Here is a 24,411-nt window from a genome sequence, read left to right on the forward strand (position 1 = left end):
AGGTGAAGTATCCCTTTATAGGTTTCAAGTGGATGTGTTCTTTTCCGAAACCAACAATCTCAAATGCAAACAATTAAACATTCAGCCACAGTGATTTGAAAACCCAAACGTCTGCAGATATCCTAGATTTGAATATGAATAAAAAATAATATAATATAATGCCTTTATTTTCATTGTATTTTTGTCCAATGTGCTGTGCTTCTCAATAACAAAAGTAGTTACGTTCGTCAAATTCAGCCATACCATCCATAATAGTTATAAAAAATAAAATAAAAGATTAATTAAAAGAAAAACAATTGAGTTAATTAATTTTAGATCTGTGGATATTTTTGCACCACAAGGATAATATGGCACATTAAATGTAATGCACCATAAATATCATTACACATGAAACATTACCATTACAGTAATAATATTACACATTTAATGTGGAAAATAAAATGACATTTTAAACATTAATTCTTGTTGCTGCATAAAAGCATTAAAGCACATTAAAAACTAAAGTGGTTTTGGTGGTTGTTGTTGTGGTTGGGGTGGGGGTATTGGTGGTGTTGGTGGTGGTGATGGTGTTGGTGGTGTTGGTGGTGTTGGTGTTGGTGGTGGTGTTGGTGTTGGTGTTGGTAGTGTTGGTGTTGGTAGTGTTGGTGGTGGTGTTGGTGTTGGTGGTGGTGTTGGTGGTGGGGGATGTTCCCATTCCTATCAAGTTCAGTTGAGTAAAGGCTTCCGTGATACATCACATGATAAAGGGCTGTCATGGAATTGGACCTCTTGGTAAGTGTGAGAGTTATTTCAGAGTAGTGATGTCGTATCTTCTTTAAGGACAGCCAAGTATTCCACCTTCACTCTGTTTTATGTTGCAGCTGTTGAAGCTATTATTGGTGTTGCTGTGGCTATCAGGTCAAAAACAGTCAAGCAGCCATTTTCTCTGATGCTATTCTTAATAGTCTAAAACCTTTGGAGTCACTGGGAACCTCCTCCAGTTATTCACTGAATAAATGTATAGAGGAAATAAGAAAGCAGTCAAGGTTTTTCAACCTCTCATTGGTGCCATTATTTAAACCTCAATGCTGCTTTTGTGTTACTCAAATCATTTAATCTGAGGTGTTGTTGCAGGTCTCACTTAGAGCCCATGGTTTGCTCCCCATACTACATTTAATGATCATATACTTATAGAAAAACTGTCAATTTCCTGCCTGTTTATACCAGAGGCCGTTTTTCCTCTGCTGGACTGGTCACTTAAAGAAAAAAAAATGTAGGGGATTGGGGGGGATTTAAGAGTATACCCACTTCTTAAAGCACCACTACACTACTGACAGATGTTGTTTATCAGCTGCTGGATGGGACACTTAAAAACAAACATTTGGAGGAAAAATTAAGACTACACTCACTTCTTTAGGCGACACTATACCCATGTTACTACGTCACTGCCAGACCAATCAATGCAATAATCTATAGTCCCAAACCTAAAAGTAAACTCTAACCACAGGATCTGATAACCCAATCATGCTGCTCAGACCAAACAGTTCAGAAAGGTCCTCTTGCATTCACGTACGTCTCAAGAGCTCGGAGTTCCCATTATACTAAGTTGTTTTCCGTCTCGATGTGTTAAGGAGCATCTAACCATAATGTGAAAACATAATCGACGCCACAAAATATTCCATTTATTGTTTCCTTTTGGTCCGCCGTGGACCTTTGTAATATAACGTTAGTTCTGTCAGTTCTGTCCCTGTTGGAAGAGTCGGAAACTAATTTTTCCAATTTTCCTACAACAATTAAATGCACAGCGACCTAGCCAATCAGAATTCAGATGGATTTGACGCCCGCCCAGCTGAGAGCTAGCTAACGTTATCCCGCTGCGTCAACCGCCTAAAAAGTTTGTATTTTACCATGATAGTTGTTCATTTTTATGTACGCAGTTTAAGCGGTGAGCTAGTTTAATGTCACATTTGATTTTCACAAGACAACCTTACATACTAACGTGGTCATTTTTATTGATTTGATACGCAAAGGTGACAGGATAATTTAATTGCTTTCACCCGAATCGGTGACTGTGCAAGCTAAAGTTAGCTAGCTAATGTTTCTGACTTTCCAGGGCCGTGCACAGGTAAATGTTAATGTCCGCGCTTTGCTTTCCCTTTCAAAGGTACATGTGAGCGATGGGAGGAGAGAAGAACGCCAAAGGAGACGAGAAGGCCAAACACAAACCAACGAAGCTGAAAAGGCTGAGTGGTCAAGAAAGCGCTGGCGCTGCTGGAGATAAAGCTTCCACCAAGAACAGGTCTGCGCATGCGCTTATGTGAGACATTAAATATTGAAGGAATTTTCATATATTTGTTTTTATGTTTTTTATTTTTTATTTTTTTATTTATTGCACAAAAAAAAACATAAACATAATAGATCAATGGAAAAACAGACAGTACATAATGATTAGTTAATTAACAAAATATACATTTTGAAAGAAATGTGCTGGAGGAGCCAAATAAACCCAGAGGGGCTTGTTGAGTGGCCCTCCTAAATAGAAACATGTAACACAGAGACATATTATTAATGTAGTCCAAGCAAAAACTAAAGCTAACAAGAACACATACTCAATAAGGTGTAAAAGAAAGCAAAACAAATTCGACAAATTAAAGAAGAGGGGAAAAAGGAAAATAAGCTCTTATGGCAGAGAATGATTATGATGGCGCATTGGTTAATTGGCCAAGCAGGAAATAAATGGTTTCTTTTTTAAGTAAGTTGAGGCTGGTGCTGTTTCTAATATGATTGGGTAAATTGTTCGAACAATGAGGTCCTCTGAATCTGATAGAGAATTGAGAAAACAATGTGCTGAAAAATGCAGAATGAAGTATGTTGACAGCGTTTAGATGACACGTAATCAGTATTTCACCTAGAGCATGTCAAATGCCACTATCAAATATAAGACTCCCTGAGAGTAGCGAAGTTTAAGCATCTCCATAATATTAAATAAATTTGACCTGTCTGCCACACATCAAACATCTGTTAGCATAGGCTTACTCCACACATTACAGATTTTTAATAGATCATGCAAGAAGCATCGCTTTTCAGATATTTTGATAAGTGAGGATGCATTGATTTGGATTGAAAAAATAAATACATGCAATGATGAAAAGCCAGATAAGTGAGAGCCATATGGCAGTGTTTGTGTGCCGCTAAAGGACAGACACAATGAAGTGTTAGTGAGAGAATATTGTGCTGGCTGAGCTGTCGAGCAGGCCTGTGGTGTTGACTGAACGCTTTCATTTCACTGAGTACAGTGCATACTCCATCTTCATATGAATAAATTAATTTACCTTGATATCTGATGCGTTTATTACCATGCATATGTGAGCAGACAAATGAATGTGGAGTGATCTGTCATTGGCTTGTGTAATTGATGAGAGTGGGGAGATAAATAGACACCTGTAAGTGCTACTGGCAGCCAAGCAGGCAGCTTTCTGTGACAGCTAGCCTCATGTTATTTCATGGCACACTGACTGAATTACTGATTAAGGATCAACTTATCCTCATCAGCTACAAGACTCATGGAACTAATTTTCCTGAGCATGACTGATTTAAAAGATGTGCTGCCTTCAGTTTGATGCTTAAAATAGGCATTTCTTAATATAAAAAAAGCAGAGGAATACTTGCTGCTCACTTTCATGTTACATCCAGCCTTGAAGGGTGAAAAGGTCACACTGAGAAAAAACATGTTCTTAGCTGTAGAGTGATCCTCTGCTTGTTTGAATTTTGGCATTTTAAAGGATGATACTTACCAGGCAAAGGCATGATTTCAAAATCATCCTAATATGCTTGAAAAAAGTGCAGCTCTAACTTTCTGTCAAGGGCATATCCAGTCATGTCTCAGTAACCCCAAATTTCCACATTCTCCGTTTGCTCCGTGGTGCGTCAGCGCCACACACTGCGGCCTAGTTCGCTGCCACTATCGTCAATTATTGTGTCTGCGGCGTGCACAGAGTATGTGGGGATTGGGGGTAAAAGTGGAAGCAGCTTTCTCCTTGCACTCCTTGAATATTTCTCTTGTTCATGTGCTACAAATGCTCTCTCACTAACAAGCATGTTCCTTTCTTCACATTTTCATCTGTTTCATCCTGACACCCTGATGGACAGTGCAAAGTCACCCAAATCTACAGAGAAAACTCACAATGGAAGGTCTCAAATGAAGGTAAGTCACATGAGCACATCCATAAGTCTGTGAGTGAATAGCATGTGAAACACTGGGGTGAAAAACTGAAGCCCCAGTCACCCACTGACCCCAGCTCAGAGAGTGTCATAACTACAGTGTGTTCAACAGCCTGTCCTCGTAGGTAACCTCTATGATATGTGAAACCAGCAACACTGACAGGATTACATGCATACCAGGTCAGGGGGGGTGCCGGGGATCGACATACTTTTTTTTTTCTTACTCTTACCTTAGGGTTTATTTTAATATTAGGTTTGCATTTGTATCAAATGTGTTTTTCCCCTCTAAATTAACTTTGTTTTTGCAACAAACAACTTCAATCTGATCAATTTATACAAACACCAGGACTATTCAATTCAATTCAATTCAAAAAAACTTTATTTGTCCCCGGGGGGCAATTCAAAGGCACACAGAGCAGTAAATTAACAACAGTGCAAGTAAACGAAACATTTTAACCTAAATATAAAGTGTCAATTTAAATACAACTTAAAGCTTTAACTTAACTTAAAAATACAAAATATAAAAGAGTAGATATAAGTGGACAGTGATCGGACTAACAGATGTAACCATAACTATGTGCAGTAGTGACCAGATGTAAACAGAACTATGTGCAGTAAACGAGAAATAAATATATATATACAGAGCTATGTGCAAGTAGGCAAATACTAAATGATAAGTTATTAAGGTGCATGGTGAATAATGGAACAACAGAACTAATATATACAATATAACTGTAAAGGTAAAAATTAGATAAATAAAGTGACCGTAGTGCAATGATGAGATAAGAAACAACAGGAATAAAGTAACCAGAACTGTATGAATACTGATATAAAATAGATAGAATAAAGTGATGTAGTGCATGAGACCAGATAAAGCAGAGGCAGTTAAGGTGCATGGCAAATATAAAGGAAGTAAAAAACAGCAAAGTTCACAGCTGAGAGTCTGCATTGGGTGAGAGGTGTTGGTGTCTGTTGGGGGGGAGGGGGTTAGGAGTTGAGGAGCTGGACAGCCCTGGGAACAAAGGTTGCTGCTCTTCTCTGTGTCCTGCAGCAGGGACAGCGAAGCCGGCGTCCTGAGGGGAGCCACTCATACGCTGGGAAGAGAGCGTGTGATGGGTCCTGCATGATCCGACCTGCTAGCCTGATTGTCTGTTGCTCATAGATCGATGTCAGAGTCCTTACAGGTAGTCCAATGATCTTAGAGCAGACTGTGACTGTGCTCTGCAGGCGGTTTCTGTTCTGGAGGGTGGTGGAGTGGAACCAACAGGTTATAGAAAAAGTAATAATGCTCTCAATGAAGGAGTAGTAGAAGGTCAGGAGAATGTTCTTACTGACTCCAAAGGAATTGAGCTTCCTTAGGAGGTATTTTCGCTGCTGACATTTCCTGAGAATCTCCTCGGTGTTGGAGGCGAATTTCAGCAGGCTGTCGAAGATGGTACCCAGGTACTTATACTCCTCTACTAGTTCAACAGGATTCCCATGGATTGTGGTGATTGCCGCTGCAGCCAGTTCCCTCTGCTTGTTGGAGAAGGTCACCACTATGTCTTTGGTCTTGCTCACGTTCAATTTGAGGCAGGAGCTGTCACACCACTCCACAAACTCCTGAAGAACTGGTCCATGGTGCTGAGAGGGGCCTGACAGCAGAGACAGGAGAACTGTGTCGTCTGCGTACTTCACCAGGTGACAGTTTGGCTGTGTGGTTCTGCAGTCATCGGTGTAGAGGATGAAGAGCAGAGGTGAGAGCACGCAGCCCTGAGGGGAGCCAGTTGAGGTGTGTTGGAGGTTGGAGAAGGTGTTGCTGACCAGAACTCTCTGTGATCTGTTGGTCAGAAAGTCCAATATCCACAGGATAAGCTGGTCGTTCAGATGGAAGCAAGTTGAAAGTTTGTCAGCCAGGATGTGAGGCTGCAGGGTGTTGAATGCAGAGGAGAAGTCTGCAAACAGGAGTCTGGCTGAGGTGTTGGGGTGCTCCAGGTGTTTTTGAACAGTGTCTATTATGAATGTTTTTTCATCATCGACACCTCTGCCTGCACGATAAGCAAATTGTAGCGGGTCCATCTGGGAGTCGGTTTCTCTGATGATGTGTTGTTTTATGATCCTCTCCATGGCCTTCATCACCAGAGACGTGAGGGCCACAGGCCTGAGGTCATTCAGTGATTTGGCAGGGCTTTTCTTGGGGATGGGGATAACTGAGTGTTTCCACAGCTGGTGGACTATGCTGCTGTCCATAGAGCTCTGGAACAGGGTCTGAAACACGCCCCCTAGCTGCTCGGCACAGTGCTTCAGGATGCGGCCACTGATGTTGTCTAGACCAGGTGAGCTGCTCTCCCTTGTCCTCCTGAGGGCTCTCACCACATCCTCTCTGCTGAAGGTGAGTGCAGAGTCACTGGGCTTGAGCATGGACACTGTTTCTTCCAGCTGTGTGGTGTTGTCCTTCTTGAATCTGGTGTAGAATGAGTTGAGATCGTTGGGGAGAGAAGTAGAGCTGCTGCCTGCAACCTCGATGGTTTTGATGTTGGTAGCAGCAGTGTTAACAGCAGCCAAGTTTTTGAGGCCCTGCCAAGCTGAGCGGAGGTTCCCCTGTGTGAATTTTTCCTCCACTTTGTTCTTGTACTTGAGTTTGGCAGTTTTTATGGCGTGCTTGACTTCTCTGTTTACCTCCTTTTTCTCCATTTCAGAGCCGGTGAAGAAGACCCTTTTCTTCTTGTTGAGGACCTCCTTGAGCTCTTTGGTGATCCAAGGTTTATTGTTGGGGTAGATCGTGACTGTTTTGGAGGGGATGATGTTGTCCACACAGAAGGAGATGTACGATGAAACAGTGTCCACATGCTCATTAATGTTGTTGGAGGGGGCTAAGAGTTTATCCCAGTCAGTGGATTCAAAGCATCCTTGTAGTGTAAGAATGCTTTCGTTGGTCCACTGCTTGATGTTCTCAACAACTTTCTTAACCCTCTTTATTACAGGAGTATATGCTGGAGCAGCGGCCATTGTTTACATGTATATATATGTACTTATATATATAATTCATGTGTACATGCTAAATAAACGCTAAATAACTGCTCTGTGAGCCGGCCCGTCTTCTGTGAAGTTCCACTTGATATTCTGTTATTTATGAGATCAGAACAGCTTCAGCAGCAAGCAGCTGTACATTAACATTTTTAAATGAAGCCATGAGATGCTTCAATTTTAATAGGAGCAAGGGCAAGAGGGGTGTACGGACAGTGGACCTTCTCTTGACCTCTCTTTCTTTCTCTGAAGTGTGATTCTGCTCTCTTGGTTTTTCTGTGTCTTATCTCCCTGCAGGAGTCAAGAGGGAAGCTTTTTTGTAAACAGGAGTTTTGTTATGTTGCACGGAGCCGTGAGGTTCTCGCACGCTCTCTCTCCCTGCTCTCGTGCACGCAGCAATTTATGAAAAAAAGAAAAATTTTATAAAAACAGGTCAGAAATATACTAAGGCAGGTCCAGGTATCATCTATGTGTGGGAAACACTGTTTTATGTATTTCTACTTCCTCAAACTACTTTGTTAACTTCATAAATAGAAAAACGCAGCAGAACTATGGATGTTATATTAGAATTATACTCTCAGATTCTTACCAAAGGCTTAAGATGAAGGGTTTGGCTGATGTGTTTTTGTGTGTCAATAGCCAAAATATGATACGCAACAGATGTGCTTAAATGTACTCACCAGGACTCCTAGAAGATATGACCTCATGTGTTAGTGTTTCAAGATGAGCTCCATACATTGTCCATGTAAGAATGAAGTTACTGTGCACACTATTAATGTATGTTCTTTTGTTGCATTTACTGTATGTTTATTCTTGTTTTCCTCTAAGGGCAAGACTCCTAAGAAAGACTCTGTGAAGACAGCCAGCAGCCCCAGGTAGGGATGAAATTATAATTATTGATTATAAGCAGACAGCCTTCTATGGATGCTACCTCTCGTCTCTTTGTTTCACTTCATACCTCTTCCCTCTTAAAGTGATGGAAATGAATTCTTGTGTTTCAATGTCAAGGCCCTGGATATAGAAGCCATTCCTATTTTATACAAAGTGTTGAAAATGAATCTGACTCTGTGCTGAAGACAAATATATGTAGCATGTCAGAAAAGTAATTCATGAGAATGCATAGTTAAATGCATAGCCTGCTTTGTCAAATTTACCTCACAGCAATTTGTTTTCAAATTTCAAATAAATTGGTAGAAACACTGAAAGCTTGTGACACGGTGGGGTTTCTGCATTCTGTCTTTGTTTCCTGATGGTCACTACACTCAAAGCCTCGTCTTTGGCCTTTGTTGTGTTTTTCCAGCATGATGTCTTCTTAAAAAATGCGGTGCAGGTTGGAATACGCACTCTTTAGTCTGAGTGGCATTTATTGTAAGTGCATTGAAGCCTGGAGTGTAATTATAGTGGCATGCTGTTTTGATCTGCAGATTGCTGTGAGCAAAACCTGGAACATGAATTAATTTGACTATTTGAAGCTTTACTGTCCTAATGGCTCGTTGATACAAATTTCAAAAAAATGAATAAAATGGAGTATATCCAGAAGTGGATGTTAGAAGTTTTAAACTAATTTTGAAATAGTCTCAAATTAGATTATCAGCAGAGGTTATTTTGTTGTACTCCATCGTAGGTTGTGATCTTAGATTGTATAAAACATGGACTTAAAATGCTGTCTTAAACTATCTTTTCCCTCAACCTAGTCACAGGCAGAAGGCCTGTCAGTCAAATCAGCCATAGCCTTTAATATATACATATATGCTAAACTCTTAGCATTAATATAACCAAAACAGGTTTGCATCATTAATGAAATCGGCCAATCAGACCAAAACCTGTTTTTGAACCAGGCTGTAAACATGGTTATTCTGCTGTCAAAATGGGCATTTAAATATGGGGTGTGACTGACTTCTGAGGCTTTTGCAGCCAGCCTCAAGTGGACACTCGAGGAACTGCAGTTTTTTTGCACTTCGGTATTGACTATTGTGGTTGCCGCTTGGATGGAATTTGGAATCAAAATTGATTAATTTACAGCCCTCAGGCCCCTAGCTGTCAAAGTCCCGTGGTGAGAATTATTGGTTTTTACGTTCTATATTGTACTTACGGTTGATATTGGAGCAGGATAAGGAGAAAGTTGTCCAGTAGTTTACTAAGTCAGAGTTTAAAAAGTTCTGTTTTTGCCACTTTATAATTAGTAACCTTATGTAGCCCCAAATACAGTGCATACATTATGTTGTCACTCTGCATCCTGCAAAAAAAAACATTATTCAACAAAGGTAGAATTAAAAAGCAAATGCATATTCCACTCAGTTGCTTCCAAAACAAGTGCATGCATTGGCAATAGCAATGTCCTAATGTCATTGGGTGATAGTGCTCATGGGAAATGCAGTTTTCATCCCAGAAAAAACCCTACAGAACTTAACCGAAGGGGTCACCACAGTCATCACAAAATGAAAAAATCCTCAAAGGGGCTTTAAAGTACAACATGTATCTTATGTAGAAGTTCTGTGTTTCTGTGTTTTAAACCTGTTCTTGAACAGTAGCAGCATTTACTGCAGAGGGCTCATCACGCTCAGTCAGTCGCCATCAGAGGCCGTGCAGTGGAGGTCCATTAGAGTCATAAAATGTGATGTACCTGCTACCTCATCGGATAATAATTTGGAGTCAGTCAAGGCAGTTTGACAATTATGTGCTACATTTGTGTCATTTTCCTTTAACTAACTGTTAGTGAAGGAAAGGGGAAACACAGTTTTTATAATTATTAGCAGTCTCTCATGTGTTGATTTCTTAATTTGGATAATTTTCCTTCGTACCAATTCCTCACTCTGCAGGGAAGAGCAAGCTTACAAATGTGAAATGATCCTTCTTCTTTTCAAATTGTTGCAATTATGTAATTATCATCAGTGTTTGGATAATGTTGCGTCATTACTATAATTATGTGATTTCTGGTGGTCAGGGTGTCACTGTTGGTTGATTTTTTTTTTTTTTTGATCAGTTCAACTTGGAGGGTCATTTTGTCTGTACTCTGTAGCCAGTAGGGTGGAATGCGGCAGAGAAAGCAGCCATTAGCTTTTTATTCAGCCTTTTATTTGTTGAAAAGTAACTTATTCAAAATCAACAACAATCAACATCTTTTTTAAAAGATAAATTTAAGATAAATCCGAAGTAAATGATATGATACTATAAATGTGTTTGTTTTTACTGTAGTCAAGAGGGTGACTGAGCGCAGCCTCAGACCTACAGTCCACCATGTGCTGTGAGTTAAAAGATACTAAAACATTAAACACGATAAGGACAACAGAACAGACTACTGATTGAGTTGTGGCAGTGACAATTCTGGAGTCTTTTGGGGTCCAAAGCAGGAATCAATTGGGAGGCCCTCAAACTAGCGCGCATCATCATCATGTCTGCTAGTGTCCCGACGCTCTTATTTCTCTCCTGTAGATGGATAATTTCTCTTCATTTGTCAAACTTGTTTTCACAGCAATAATGCAGGAAGTGCTGTCAGATGGGGCCCCTTGGGGAGGTTTCCTACAGTCATTGCAAAATTTGCATATTTTGGTCCACTGCTTTGTTTTAAAGTTTGTGAGCCCTCAGGGCCCCCCCCTACTGATCTGGGGCCCCAAGAAGTTGCCTGCCTTGCCTGTTGACAAGCAGCGCCTCTGACTTGAGGTGCACAGGACGATGACTGTGCGCTGTTCTTTTTGTCATTCAGTGAAGCTGTGAAACAGGAGCAAGAGGATGACGACTTTACTACTAAACAGAGAGGGTTGAAAAGGAAAAGAATTAAGGATGAACCCATGGAAGGCCCTTCACACTCCACTGCTACACCAAGGTAAGTGTGAACAGGCCTACGAGCTCTGCTTTGAGCTGCAGTGAACATTTTACATGCAGGCTTTACAGATCATTTGTTGTTTTGTGATACATAAATTCAAAGCTCAAACTAGGGATGCACCAATGCTGTATCTGATACCTGGGCTTTGGGTATCCACCTAAACAAGTACCAAACTGATAACCCGTGTTTAGATTAATAACATGTAGGGATTTAGAGATTCATCGTTAGGCAGTCAAAAATCGATTCAAAGGTGTCAAGGTTCACATGGGTACTCTGAAAAAATGAATCGCTTCTCTTTTTTGACGACATGCGTCTCGTGTGAGCGTCAGGAGCTGTAGAGCAGAGGCGGTTGGTTGTAAGAATCAACCTTATCATGTCAGCTGCTGCGCAAGATTTTGAAATTGAGGACGCACCACCGTCTTTTAAATCGGAGGTGTGGAAGCATTTTGGCTTCCCCAAGACAGAAAATGAAAGAGGTGAGAAGAAAAACAGACGAGACAAAAACTGTGTGCAAATATTGCAAGAAGACAGGAAACTACATAAATAGCACGACCAACATGATGCAGCATTTAATCCACACCACAATGAGAAGCTTCAATCACCTCCCCTTGTTGAGAGAAAAAACATCAAAAGGCCCAAACCACACAGACAAGCGGGTTTGCAGAGCCAAAGAGATTATGAGGTGCCTTGATGTTTTCATCAAAAAATTAAAGGAATCTTTGTCAGTCATAATTTGTCTTCAGTCTCATTTTGTAAAATAAATCGAGAGAATCGTATCGTATCGTGAGTTGAGTGAACCGTTACATCCCATAATAACATGAATTTCTCACTGGTTATTTGTAATATTACATTTGGCTTTCCAAGCTTTCTAAAACAACATGAGAAAATAATTCAAAATATTCTGTAGGGCTGCATCGATTCGTCGACGTCATCGACAAAATTAGTCGCAGATTAATTTATAGTTGATCATTAGTCGCCATGTTTTTACACAGTGCACAGATACAACATTGTTTTCCAGAGTCGAGTTGCTGAGTGGAGTGAGTCATCTTGCATCCTTACTATTTCTGCTGAGAGTTGCATATGCAAAACAGCGACCAGGAAGTGACAGGAAAACAAAACATAATAAGCATAATTTGCACTGCAGACGTAACACCATTGCGGTCTAAATCTTATAAACTCTGAGAGCAATTCACCTTCGACGCTGTAAATTAAAGTGTGAACTTTTCTTGCTTTAGAGTCCTGACTGTAGTCAGAAAGCACAGGGGAGACTTATTGGTCTGTTCCAGGGTTGAGGTTGTAGCTAACTTCAGGGCTAACCCCCCGTCTCTTTAAAGGGATACTTCACCCGTTGAAACATGAATCTGTATTAACATTGGGTCATATATGTAGAAATGTGAAATACATTTTGAAGTTGGTGCCTTCTTGGCCGAGAAAAGGCAGAAAGTGTCTTTTTGGTTCTTGTGGATGAAAGACACCAAATCCCATAATGCACAGCACCGCAGGCCACTCCCACTAAGGTCCTCTAGTTCAGAATCAGAAATACTTTATTAATCCGAGAGGGAAATTGGATCGATACAGTTTCTCCAAAATATACAGTATAGCAGTAGAAATATAGTAATAATAGTAATAGTATAAAAAACATTTACAGACATATTTACTTCAACACATAAGACCGTTTCCTCAACTGATTCAGAGATTTCTTCCAGAATTGATCTTGTAAATTCCTGGCAGAAAACAGACGTCAAAAACAGATGTCTGTGTCCATAGGCAAACAGTGAGAACACCGACACTACCAGTCCGTTTAGATTCTGGAAGTGACTTCCCACCCACTGTTCTGTGATTGGTCTGTAGCTTCAGTGGTTGAAAATATGAGGAACTAACGTTGTAGTTTCACCCCGCTAACCACAACAGCTTCCAGTGACGCAAAAATCGTCATTTTGCGTCACTGGAAGCTCCTTTTCAGAGTCAGAAATACAAAGATTTCCCATCTCAGGGGAAAATGAGGGCGGGATGCACGACCATTCAAAAATACTACCAGGTTTCTAATGATACAAAGCAGTAAGAAACACACGGGAGCTGGTGGAATTGAAGGCGTTTATTGTTGGACGCACAGCTTTAAACTGTAGGCTACATTCATCTGACTGTTTCTTACAGCTACCCATCTCTCCTCCTCAGCTATTCAGGACAACATGTAACTCTCACACACACACCACTTGACTTTCACCTCTCCTCACTCGCTCTACCAGCTTTACTATCCAACCCCCCCCCCCCTCCGTATAAGAAAAGGATTTATAATCTGGACCTTGCTTGTCATGGGAGCATGTCGGTAATGTTCGAGCATGGGAAGAAAAGTCACCCTGGACGTCTGTCGTTTAAAAATCCTCAGACATTCATCTTCACGGTCCAAAGTTTCAGCCATGCAGTCGTTTTTCTCTTATTTACATTTTCAGTCCCTCACCTTAAAACCTTTCCCTGAGAATGCTTAACCCCTCCCCCTTCTTCTTTCTCCTTCCAGAGCTAATCCTGACCGTGTTATTCTAGTTATACTGATTGAAAAAGAATTGATCACTCTTCCATTAACATTAGTTAAGTTTAAAGCCAAGACAAAACTATGGCTGCATTCAAGACTTTTCATGGCATAGTTTGAGGAATGTAAAATTAAAAAGTTAAAGGGGAAAGTTATGTAGAAAGTCGTGTTAAAAGTAGAGAGATGTTCACTTTTTGAAAAGGTCGCATTCAAACATGCAGCGGTTGAAGGTGGTTTGTCCACTTCTGGATTTTGGCTGGATTAGCTTGATACCAGATCAAGCTATTTGAGTCAGTATTTGACCAAAATCTAAGACCAGGATCTGATCTGTGCATCCCTAGCTCAAGCCATCACTCTTTGTCATATAGTGTGCCCTTAATTTTTCTCTCTGTCTTTTGTGAAGCTCGAGCTCAAAGAGAAAACGAAATCAACATAGGCAGGAAGAGGAATGTGACGAAGAGGCTCCGAAGAAGAAGTCAAAGAAGAAAACCGAAAAGGTAAACATCTTCAACCATGAATCAATGTAATTTATGAGTGCACACATTTTTAACATCCATGCGGTTTTTCTCCGTTCAGACGGTAAAGAAAGAGGAAGGGGAGCACCTCATCTCCAAAAAAGCTAAGAAGACAAAGACGGAGATTGAGGAGGCGAAACAGTTGAAGATCAAAAAGAAAGAGGAGGAGGAGCAGAGCCGCTGGAGATGGTTCGCTCTCTTCATTTCACATTGATCAAACCACATAGACACATGATTTAACACAATAAACACACTGGGAACATGGAACAGCAGTTTCCACCCTCTCAGACACATCCTCATGTTTTCATCATCTTGCTTTCTTGTCAGGTGGGAAGAAGAGAAGTATGAGGATGGGGTGAAGTGGAAGTTCCTCGAACACAAAGGACCCTATTTTCCTCCCGAGTACCAGCTGCTGCCTGACAACGTTCACTTCTATTATGATGGTCAGTTGAGCAGACACATTTTGGGAATAAGACCCAGATAGGGTTTAAAGGGTTTTTAATGGTGCACTCCACTTACTGTACTTTCTGTCAGTACAGTAATTCATGCTGTTTAAACAACCAAACCAGATTCAGGACTTGAGCCCTGTGGAGTAACACACCCGTGTTTTTATTCTCTCATGTAGACAACAGTTCAATACATTAAAAAGTACAAAACATGCATGCACTTACAACCCTGTGGTCCAAATGTAAGACGACCCTTATTATTCGACGATCCCCCTTTTCAGGACTCAGGACTGGAAAACGTCTTTGTGAGAGAAAACTGTTTTTTTTTTAAACAAAGCAAACACAAAGCAGTGAATAATACAAAGTAGGTTGTTGCTGTGAGCACTTTTTAAAAATGTTTTATACTCTTTATTGAAAATTTCAATACAACACACAATACCCCCCCACCCCAAGTGACCAGACAGTATATTCGATTAAACAGAAGAATGACAGAATAATATAGAAAACAAATGAATAATTATAAAAAAATAGCAATGTAAAAAAATAACTAAAAAAATATATATATATGTATGTAAATTTACATGCTCTTACACTCTTGCACATATACATGTATATACACGAAAGGAAATAATAATAAAAAGAGATATCAGACTTCAATTAAAAAAACAACTACAATATCATAAATTTATCTTATGAATTAAAAAATAAATAAAGTGAGCACATTTTTAATAACATTTTGGATAAAATTGGCATTTACATTGAATAATCACATGATTCAGTAATTGCTAGAAAACTCCTCAATGACAGATTTCTCATCTTGTGTTCAGTGACAGGTAATGGCTTATCATAAAATACAGGTGGTGTTTGGTCAGCGTCTCCCATTTGACCAGGGGATAGTTAGATGAGATTGACCTCATTAGAAAGAAAGTCAGAAAGCAAGTGGTGACACATTGACTGGGTCAGTGCTTCAGCAAGCAGCATGAACTTTATAATATAAAATAAAATAAAATTTAAGAGCCTGGCCCGATGCGAGCCCGAATTATGTATTATTTCATTATTTGTAACAACAAAGCCCTTCCTGTTCTGCCCCCGAACTCAGGCCTCGGCTTCCATAGGGCTCGGCTTCTTCTTCTTAAAATGGTGTATTTGTGTTTGTGTCTTCAGGTAAGAAGGTGAAGCTGAGCCTGGCAGCTGAGGAGGTGGCACTTTTCTTTGCCCAGATGTTGGACCATGAGTACACCACCAAGACCGTGTTCAGGGAGAACTTCTTCACTGACTGGAGGCAGGTGAGGCCGAAACACATCATGGATCTTTCCAGTTTTTTAAGAAACAGAAATCTTAATCGTGACCCCTTAGGTGACTCTTTTCGCCCACAGGTATGTTTGAATGCTGGGGTTCATTAAAGACCTAATGCATCATAGTAGAGGTCAAAGTCTGTATAATTTCTGAGGCTCCTTAAAATGCAGCCCCAAAAAATAAGTTTTTTTTCATCATCAACACAAGCTTGTGATAGGCTGCGAGCACAGGACATGTTCTATTAAATGGGAGCGCTCTGCTGTTTTTAACACTTTATTGTGGCAACAATGACAGTCATTCACAAGATGTCCCCCCCTGTTTATAAATGTTTTTCTTAATTGTAAATAGAAATGATTGGCTGGTCAATCAGATGTCAACCGCGGCCGGAGTTGGCCCCTGGGCCGCCAGTTGAATAGGCCCGGTTCTAGACTGTCTAATTTCAGATCGACCCGAGCAGGCCTGGGTCCTTTGAAGGATGCTACTCCTGAATTGGGATTCAGCTCTTACATGGCAACGCCTAATGACACCTGACATTGGCTCAAACCCCCTGTGACGCCTCGCAGGATCGGTATTCAAACGGTTTTGTGAGATTTCCTAACGAAGAACCATTGTTGGTTTTGATGCTGGAATGATTCTGATGACTTGCAGATGTGGGTTATTTCCAGGCACATTAGTACTCAGCTTCTTGTAACACCAGCTTCAGTTTCAGAACTCTTCTCTTACAGTTTAAGTTGATTTCCATCCAGCTTCGAGTGTTAGTACCTTTGTGACAATTGTTTGAAAACCTGCACGCTGTGCCTGTCACGGCGGCCTCTGCACAGAGAAAACCGCCGTGCCAACCCCCGAGGCATATCATGCAGAATTAATTTTGCGCTGCTTAGTGCTCAATGCACTTGAAAATACGATTTGTGTGAAGGCATTGATATGCTAATCCATACAAGAAGCTCCCCTGCATATGAACAAATCCAATTAAACTGTTTTATTATAGCCGGAAAAAACTCTCCTCGCTCCACTGCCCCCAGTGCCCGCCCACCGCCGAGTGTCAGTCATGCTTAGACACAGACTGATTCTGTGTCCGTACTGTCAGGGAGTTTCAGGATCACGGTGTGTGTGCCAGGGTTTGCTGATTTAGAGAGAGGTTTTTGCATCTCAGGCCTTCTGAACCTTGGTGACACAACCACAAACAGTCTGATTAGCTTGATAGAAAAGATAATCCTTTTTTATCAGTCATTTAAATGTTTACGTTAGATAAGTGGAGAAAATCTCATCAAGATTCTAGCTTATTGAAAGACCTGTACATCGTTTACCGTTAAGCTCTGCCATCAGAGGCAATTATGACTTAAACACTGACATCTCTTATGGGATGTTGCTCTCTAGATTGTCAGACTGAAATCCCTGCTGCTGGAGGAGGCCATATTAAAAGCCACTCATGTTGTCATGACATTCAAGCACCAGAAACTGCCGAGATGAACCGTGAAGTGTCCGCTGAAATTCTCCGTATTGCTGCCCAGTTAGTGGCCCTTATGATTGGGAGGATCGCTGTGCAATAACCTCAGAAAGTCGACAATTATAGTTGAAACAGCTGCTGCTTTCTGTATACTGCCATGAAACCTGTTTTTAAAGCTTCTTCAAAAGAGACCAGCCCCTTAAAGGAGGGATTGGCCTTTCATAGGGGGGTAGTGATTCACTCAACTCAACTTTATTTTACAAAATGAGACTGTAGACAAATTATGAGTGAAGATTCCTTTAGGGGCTTCAAACCCATTGGTCAGTGTGGTTTGACCTTTTAATGTTTTTTTCTCATATCAAGGGGAGGTGATTGGAGCTTCTAATTGTGGTGTCGATGAAATGCTGCATCATGTTGGTCGTGCTATTTATGTAGTTCACTGTCTTCTTACGTATCTGCACACAGTTTTTGTCTCGTCTGTTATCTTCTCACCTCTTTCATTTTCTGTCTTGGGGAAGCCAAAATGCTTCCACACCTCCGATTTAAAAGACATTGGTGCGTCCTCAATTCCTAAATCTTGCCCCGCAACTGTCAGCCGCCTCTGCTCTACAGCGACTGACACTCACCATATTATTGCGATTCATTTTTCAGAGTACCGATGTGAATCTTGACACCTTTTAATCGATTTATCGCGATTTTACGGTTAATCTTTACATCCCTAGTCTTTCATATCTATACCTTTTAATTAATTTCCTGTCCAACACACAAAATCAACCAAAAGTCAGTGATCTGCTGTGATCCTGCACATCCTCTTCAATTTTTATGAAACATTAAGGGCTTTCCACAAACAGCCTACTTCTCACTTGATAACAACTGGCTACTTCTTTCCATTGTTGATTTTGATAATAGTATGAAGTTTGATGGCTGTATGTCTGTGTAAACACCGCCCCCCTATGTGAGTGTGGGGACACAGGAGCACTCAGCAGGGAGGAGATGTCAATTTTTCTTATAAATATTTGCTCATTAATTGAGGAGAAGAAGAATTGCATTTCACTACACAGCAATGGTTGCCATGTTGTCTGACAGTGGAAAACACAGGTGGCAGCGACATGACGCCAGCTCTAAAAAGTTTTCACAGTTTCTCCTAAAGCGTCTGCTCCTCTGTCCACATGCGGGCTGTCTTTCTCTCTCCCTCTCGACCCGATGGAGAGCTTTGCTTTTTGATAGCAAGTTGGGCAGCTGTGGTTCAGTTGGTAGAGTCAGTTGAGGTCGGGGGTTCAATCCCCAGCACCTGCAGCCACATGTCTGATGTGTCCATGGGCAACTAGACTCTTAACCCCACACTACTCCCGCAAGTAGCAGCCTCTGCCATCAGTGTGTGAATGTGTAGGTGTGACCTGCGGTGTAAAAGCACTTTGAGTAGTCAGAAGACTATAAAATAACTATTCAAGCTCAAGTCCATTCACCATCTACCACAGCCTGACGTGTTGCTTTCAGTAAAATGCCGTTCTCACTTTAACATCATGTTTTAGTGTGTTGTTCTGATGTACCACGTACCGTATCCCAGGGCTCATTATAGACTATATTTATTATCAAAGGATAAAAACAGTCCTCCAACACCTGAAACTGATGCAAGGAGAGAGCGATCAGGACAGGTAAGAGTTTGTATGCTACAGTCAGAGTTTAAGAAGTAATTTAACTAGAGATGCACCGATTCACGTCTACACTGTTGACATGTTAGCTTGTTGTGTGTGTGGCCGTCCCTTAGTCTTTGTGTCGCTGTGCGCAGCGCGCTCCACAGTGCATGAAACGGCTCGTGTGTGTTTGTGTGATCGGTCTAAAATCGGCTATACTGGTGAGAACCGGCTGGTCACCGATCAGGGCCGATCAGGCTGAAAACCGGTTCAAGTCACATGCGGATCGATCGGTGCACCCTTAAATTTAACCCATCTGTGGAGTGTATTCAAAAAGGCAACGGCATGTTTCAACAGCGCATTAACTTTAATAAAGTAACTTTAATTTAAAAACAGACCCCTCTAAATGGCTACTGGAAACATCACTGTTGTAATGGACAGACACAGGTTCAGCCCGAGAGTATTATTAGCTCCCAGTTAATTGAAAAAAGCAGCACTGTAGATCTCTTGTCTCTTTCTTTCTTCAACATTATGAAACATCAAGTCAAGTGTTTGGATGTTGCTTTCTCTTTGTGATCAATATTGAGGCCTTGATCAAAATTTCAACTCCAGCTGGAAGCTTTTGAGAAGAGTTTGTGCTGAAAAAGCATCAAACTGTGAACAAAAGGAAGTGTGTTTTCATTGCCATCATTTGTGCTACTCGTTCAAAGTGGTACCGAGAGTTATTCTGGCACTCCAAGACACTTGAGCTGCAATTAACATTCTTAACTATGGAGGAATTCATTTATTTTTCTCTAGAGTTCATTCATTTTGACCTGGAGTGGAAGCTGAAGGGATGATAGTTACATTTAGTCAATACATTGCCAGAACATGTAGAAAAATGCCGTTCTTATGCACTCATTGTTTTCTCACTGAAGAATACCCCAGCTGTTACGCAGATGAAAAACAAACCTGCTGGACACGAGAAGAGACGACACTCCTGTGTTTCATATTCTGCTTTTAGGAAATGACCCACGAGGAGAGAAAGCTGATTCAGGACCTAGACAAATGTGACTTTGGAGAGCTCAGTGCCATGCATAAAGCCAAGGTGGAGGCCAGAAAGAACATGACTAAGGAGGAGAAACTGGTAACATTCACTTAGTTTTTCTTCTTCTGTACATGTGTGTACATTGTTTTCTTAACGTAATGTCCTCCTCCTGTCTGAAGATTATATAACAAATATCTGGACAATCTGATTTCTGCTGCAGGCTGTGAAAGAAGCCAACCAGAGGATTGTGGACGAGTACGGCTTCTGTCTGCTGGACCAGCACAAAGAGCGCATCGGGAACTTTAAGATTGAGCCTCCGGGGCTGTTCAGGGGCAGAGGAGAGCATCCCAAGCAAGGCATGCTGAAGAAGAGGATCCAACCAGAGGATGTCATCATCAACTGCGGCAAGTGAGAGTTGGGCGAAAGGATCAAACACTTGACGGAGATTTATCACTGTGTACTGATGCATAATTGAGAAGCTGGTCTGATGAAATAATGCAGATTTTTCAAAATGTTCATCAACATCTTTCCATCCAGTTTGAGATGTGCAAAGGCAGCAGTGATACACATCTGCAGAAGGTGCTGTGTTCAGATTTTGACAAAATGTTTTGTTGCTTTTAGTAACTTTAGAAATAAGAGATGTTAAAGCAGTAGTGCTGAAGAATCAAACTTTGACTCTCAGTAGCCTGGCATGCTGTGAACGTGTCATGCATCATTATTTCATGTCACATAGATGAAGCTTACAGCTGAATACTCCTCTCTTCTCACACTGCTGTGACATTCATGTTCTAAAGGTTTGAGTCTGTGCAGGATGCTGAGGCTCTCAGTCCCAGATGCTGTGACTGCTCACACTCCTTCTGACTTGCTCTGTCTCTCTCGCTTTCTCTTTGATTGACAGAGAATCTTGTATCCCAGTGCCCCCTGCTGGTCACCGCTGGAAGAAGGTGCAACATGACAACTCGGTGACATGGCTGGCCAGCTGGACTGAGAACATCCAGGGATTGATTAAATACATCATGCTCAATGCCAACTCCAAACTAAAGGTATCATGTTGGTCTGCTGTCAAGGAGCGCACACACACACACACACACACACACACACACACACACACACACACTCATCATCATATATTACAGGCCCATAAACCAGTACAGGTAACAGACAGAAGTAAAAGAGCGGCAGAGCTGCACAGAAACTGCACTTCAAAAACAGACTGCGTCTTATATACCGGTGTGACTTATATTCTGGATTTGACGGTATATAAGAAAGACCCGTTTATATCCTCTCATAATTCTGAGTGGATTCAATTTAACCTGCGATGCTGTATTGATAATGTTCGTTTTGTTGGGTTAAGGATCCAGGAGGTGAGATCCTGACAGCAGCTTGACAGAGAGTGATTTAGTCTGAAGGTCTAATATCTAGTAGTTATATATATGTATATATATATATATATATATTACTACTAGAACCTAGCATGTTTGTGTGTTGAGTTGAACCTACACTTTGTGTCTGGGATAAATATGTATTTATAATGTTTTGTTCCACAAGTTTAAAAAAATCACATCATGGAAAATAGAATCGATATTTTGGGGGTTAGAGAGTGAATGGCAACCCCTGTGTAAGTTAAAATGAGCATGAAACGTGTGTGTGTGCGTGTGTGCTCGTGTGTCTCATTATTCAGTCCCTTTCTCTCATTTCTCTTGTGCTCTTTTCTGTTTGCTCGATCTACCTTCTTTCCATCCTTCATGTGTAAAGGTTAAGTTATTCCACTGTTTGTCTCCATGACAGTGTGTGTGTGTGTGTGTGTGTGTTCACTGATGGTGGGTTTAATTGTGTCTTGGTTGTGATAAATCAGCAGCAGCAAACAGCAGGAAGCCAGAACTTTGTCCTGAAAGTTGTGTAGTTGCATGTCTTCGTGTTTGTTATCAGCCTGCACTCGTGTTTAACATGTTGACTCTTTAACATCTATGACTTTGTTTTGTTCCTCTAGTTATTTTCACCTTATTATCTTCTTTATTAATGTTTCTTAATGTTGCTTTCTTTGTGTCCACACCCCTGCCCCTCCTTTGCTTTCCTTTGAACACAGGGAGAGAAGGACTGGGAGAAATTCGAGGTAGCTCGGAAACTGAAGTCCCGTGTGGACGACATCCGTAACCAGTACAACAAGGATCTCAAATCCAAAGAGATGGTCGTACGGCAAAGAGCTGTAGCCCTCTACTTCATAGACAAGGTCTGGAGTCATCAAAATGCAGAATTTAGGATATGCTCGCTGGACATGTTTAGGTCGCCCGTGGTAGAAGTAAACTGCAGTTGAATTCAAAGCAGTCCTTCGTGCTTACATCTAACGATAATATGAAGAGCCGTGTGAAAGATGTGTGCTCTGCTTTCTCACTTAGCTCGATGGAAGATCGCCTGCAAGGAGCAAAATTGATTACATGTAGCCATTCTCTCCAAGTGACCCGAAGCTAATTATCTCATTCTGTCATTCTGCATTGAGAGAAATGACTGATTGAGTGTGTGATTGCTTTTGGCTCATGCCAAAGACTATTCAAATTGAGATTTAAATGTGTTGTGTTTCTCTTTCTTTTTACTGGAATGTAATCTTTGTGTGGGTTTATATCAAACAGACATCTAAAGATGATCTCTGTGTCTTCTGCCCCCCCCCGGCAGCTGGCACTGAGAGCTGGAAATGAGAAGGAGGAGGGAGAGTCGGCAGACACGGTGGGTTGCTGCTCCCTGCGTGTGGAGCACATCACCCTGCATGAGAAACTGGAGGGAAATGAGTGTGTGGTGGAATTTGACTTCCTGGGTAAAGACTCTATTCGCTACTACAACAAGGTCCCCGTCATCCGGAGGGTAAATAAACATCCACACAGACACGCTTTTGCATGCACATGCTCCTTCTGGTATGTGCTTGATCGCACTTTGGAGTATGATTCTGTTGATAGCGATACTTAAAAAGGAGGAACTTTTTTTCTCTGTAAAGATGACCTTGCCACAGTAGAAACTAAGCTCATTATATTTATTATAATAATTTAGGTTTTGCCCTTTGGGTGTTGGCAGAAGTCCCTGCAGAGAAGGTCACTTGCATAAATATTGACATGCATCGAGCCTGAGGCGCAGAGAGAAGTGAGAGACGTCCCCGGGGCACAGTTGTAGATTGGTTCCCTGGGGCTGCGCTGGTTTAATTTGTCTGTCTGTTAGATCTGGTGAACTGCCCCCATGCTCCACTCCACTCCTCTCCTTGATTAAATGTTCATGTAGGTGAATCATCTTCTTTCAGCGTGAACATTTTTGAGATTTCTGTCTTCTACAGACTTAAATCTTTCTAGAGCAGAAGTTCAACAGGTGAAACAATTATTTCCCTTTATTTCTCAGTCAAATATGAAGCAGCTGAAAAGCCAAAAAACATTCAGTTAGAAGTCGAATGTAAAAAACTTGATTAGAACAATACAATGTGTGTATTATATTTAAAGGAGCAATATGTAACTCTGAGACCTAGTGTTTAAAATGGGTACTGCAGTCCAAATTCAAGACAGAGGCAGCAACCGAACTGCAAGTGCCTACACAATCTGACAGTATTCAGTAGACAGTCCCTTCTATCTGTGCTGTATACTGAAATGTTCAGTCTACTGAGGTGGACCCAAAAAATGCCTACTGAATGACCACAAGGGTTCAGTCTGCTGAGACTCCCTACTGAAGAGAACACACTCCCATTCTGAACTGTGGCTATTCAGAAAGGGCCAGAGAGAGCTGTCTCCCCCCGCCCCCTCCTCCCTAGAGTCGGTGTGAACGTAGGTTGCCATGTCGCAGACACTCAAGCTTTAGAGTTTAACCGACGCTCCATCGGTCTTGAAACATTTTCAGTTATCAGTCGGGGGAATTCATAATTCCTTCAGTAGTCGGGAAGAATGCAGCTGAAGAGAGTGAAGCAGGCTTTACACAACATGACAATCACCAGCATTACCAGTCTGTGTTTTACTATGAACATCAAAATGAATTACCAATGAGCAGAGTTAAGAAAAAAACCTTTGTTTTTGCTGTCGATTCTTTAAATTAAAAAAAAAAAAAATCAGAATCTGACTAAATCAGAACCAGCAGGTCAGATCTTTCATATATTGGAAATCAGAATCCGTCAAGGGAATTTAATAAAATGCTCCTTCTAACGACGTGTGAACTGTAACACGTCTGAGTTCCTGCGTTGCATCTCAGAGATGGAAAAGTTGGTGCTGTTGCCATTCTGAATGGTTTACATATTTAATAACAGGAAGTAATCTTAAAGCCTCCTAGTAGCAGGCCTCACTTTCTTCACAGTGGTAAGACAGTTTGAGATTGTTGTTTTTTCTTCTTCTTTGTTTTAATTGAGTTTTTCTGCTCTAAGAAGCAGATATAACCAGAAACCAGGAGCAAAATAATGAAATCACTGCAGCTGAAATCACATAACATGATAACTGTTGTGCTGCAGTCTCTATTTTAAACTTTGTTTACGA

The 24,411-nt window shown here is 41.1% G+C and overlaps 1 protein-coding gene across 4 annotated transcripts in view; it reads left to right on the plus strand.

Annotated features, from left to right (window-relative positions):
- Nucleotides 1–542: 542 nt before the first annotated feature.
- The window catches only part of zgc:173742 (DNA topoisomerase I, mitochondrial), a 36,157-nt gene continuing 12,288 nt past the window's right edge, over nucleotides 543–24,411 (plus strand). The window contains exons 1-14 of one of the 4 annotated variants that reach the window (XM_061036711.1): nucleotides 543–771; nucleotides 2,144–2,296; nucleotides 4,129–4,183; nucleotides 8,035–8,081; nucleotides 10,910–11,029; nucleotides 13,960–14,053; nucleotides 14,133–14,260; nucleotides 14,399–14,514; nucleotides 15,682–15,803; nucleotides 19,898–20,020; nucleotides 20,142–20,329; nucleotides 20,820–20,964; nucleotides 22,008–22,151; nucleotides 22,592–22,777. In XM_061036711.1, coding sequence (XP_060892694.1) covers nucleotides 2,157–2,296; nucleotides 4,129–4,183; nucleotides 8,035–8,081; nucleotides 10,910–11,029; nucleotides 13,960–14,053; nucleotides 14,133–14,260; nucleotides 14,399–14,514; nucleotides 15,682–15,803; nucleotides 19,898–20,020; nucleotides 20,142–20,329; nucleotides 20,820–20,964; nucleotides 22,008–22,151; nucleotides 22,592–22,777 — 1,608 coding nt within the window. In that variant the 5' untranslated portion in view covers nucleotides 543–771; nucleotides 2,144–2,156. Of the gene's footprint in view, nucleotides 772–1,797; nucleotides 1,925–2,143; nucleotides 2,297–4,128; nucleotides 4,184–8,034; nucleotides 8,082–10,909; nucleotides 11,030–13,959; nucleotides 14,054–14,132; nucleotides 14,261–14,398; nucleotides 14,515–15,681; nucleotides 15,804–19,897; nucleotides 20,021–20,141; nucleotides 20,330–20,819; nucleotides 20,965–22,007; nucleotides 22,152–22,591; nucleotides 22,778–24,411 lie in introns of those variants that run through there. The other 3 variants (XM_061036708.1, XM_061036712.1, XM_061036709.1) reach the window with 3 other exon arrangements.

The sequence above is a fragment of the Labrus mixtus genome, chromosome 4 (assembly GCF_963584025.1).
Source record: "Labrus mixtus chromosome 4, fLabMix1.1, whole genome shotgun sequence".
NCBI lineage: Eukaryota > Metazoa > Chordata > Actinopteri > Labriformes > Labridae > Labrus > Labrus mixtus.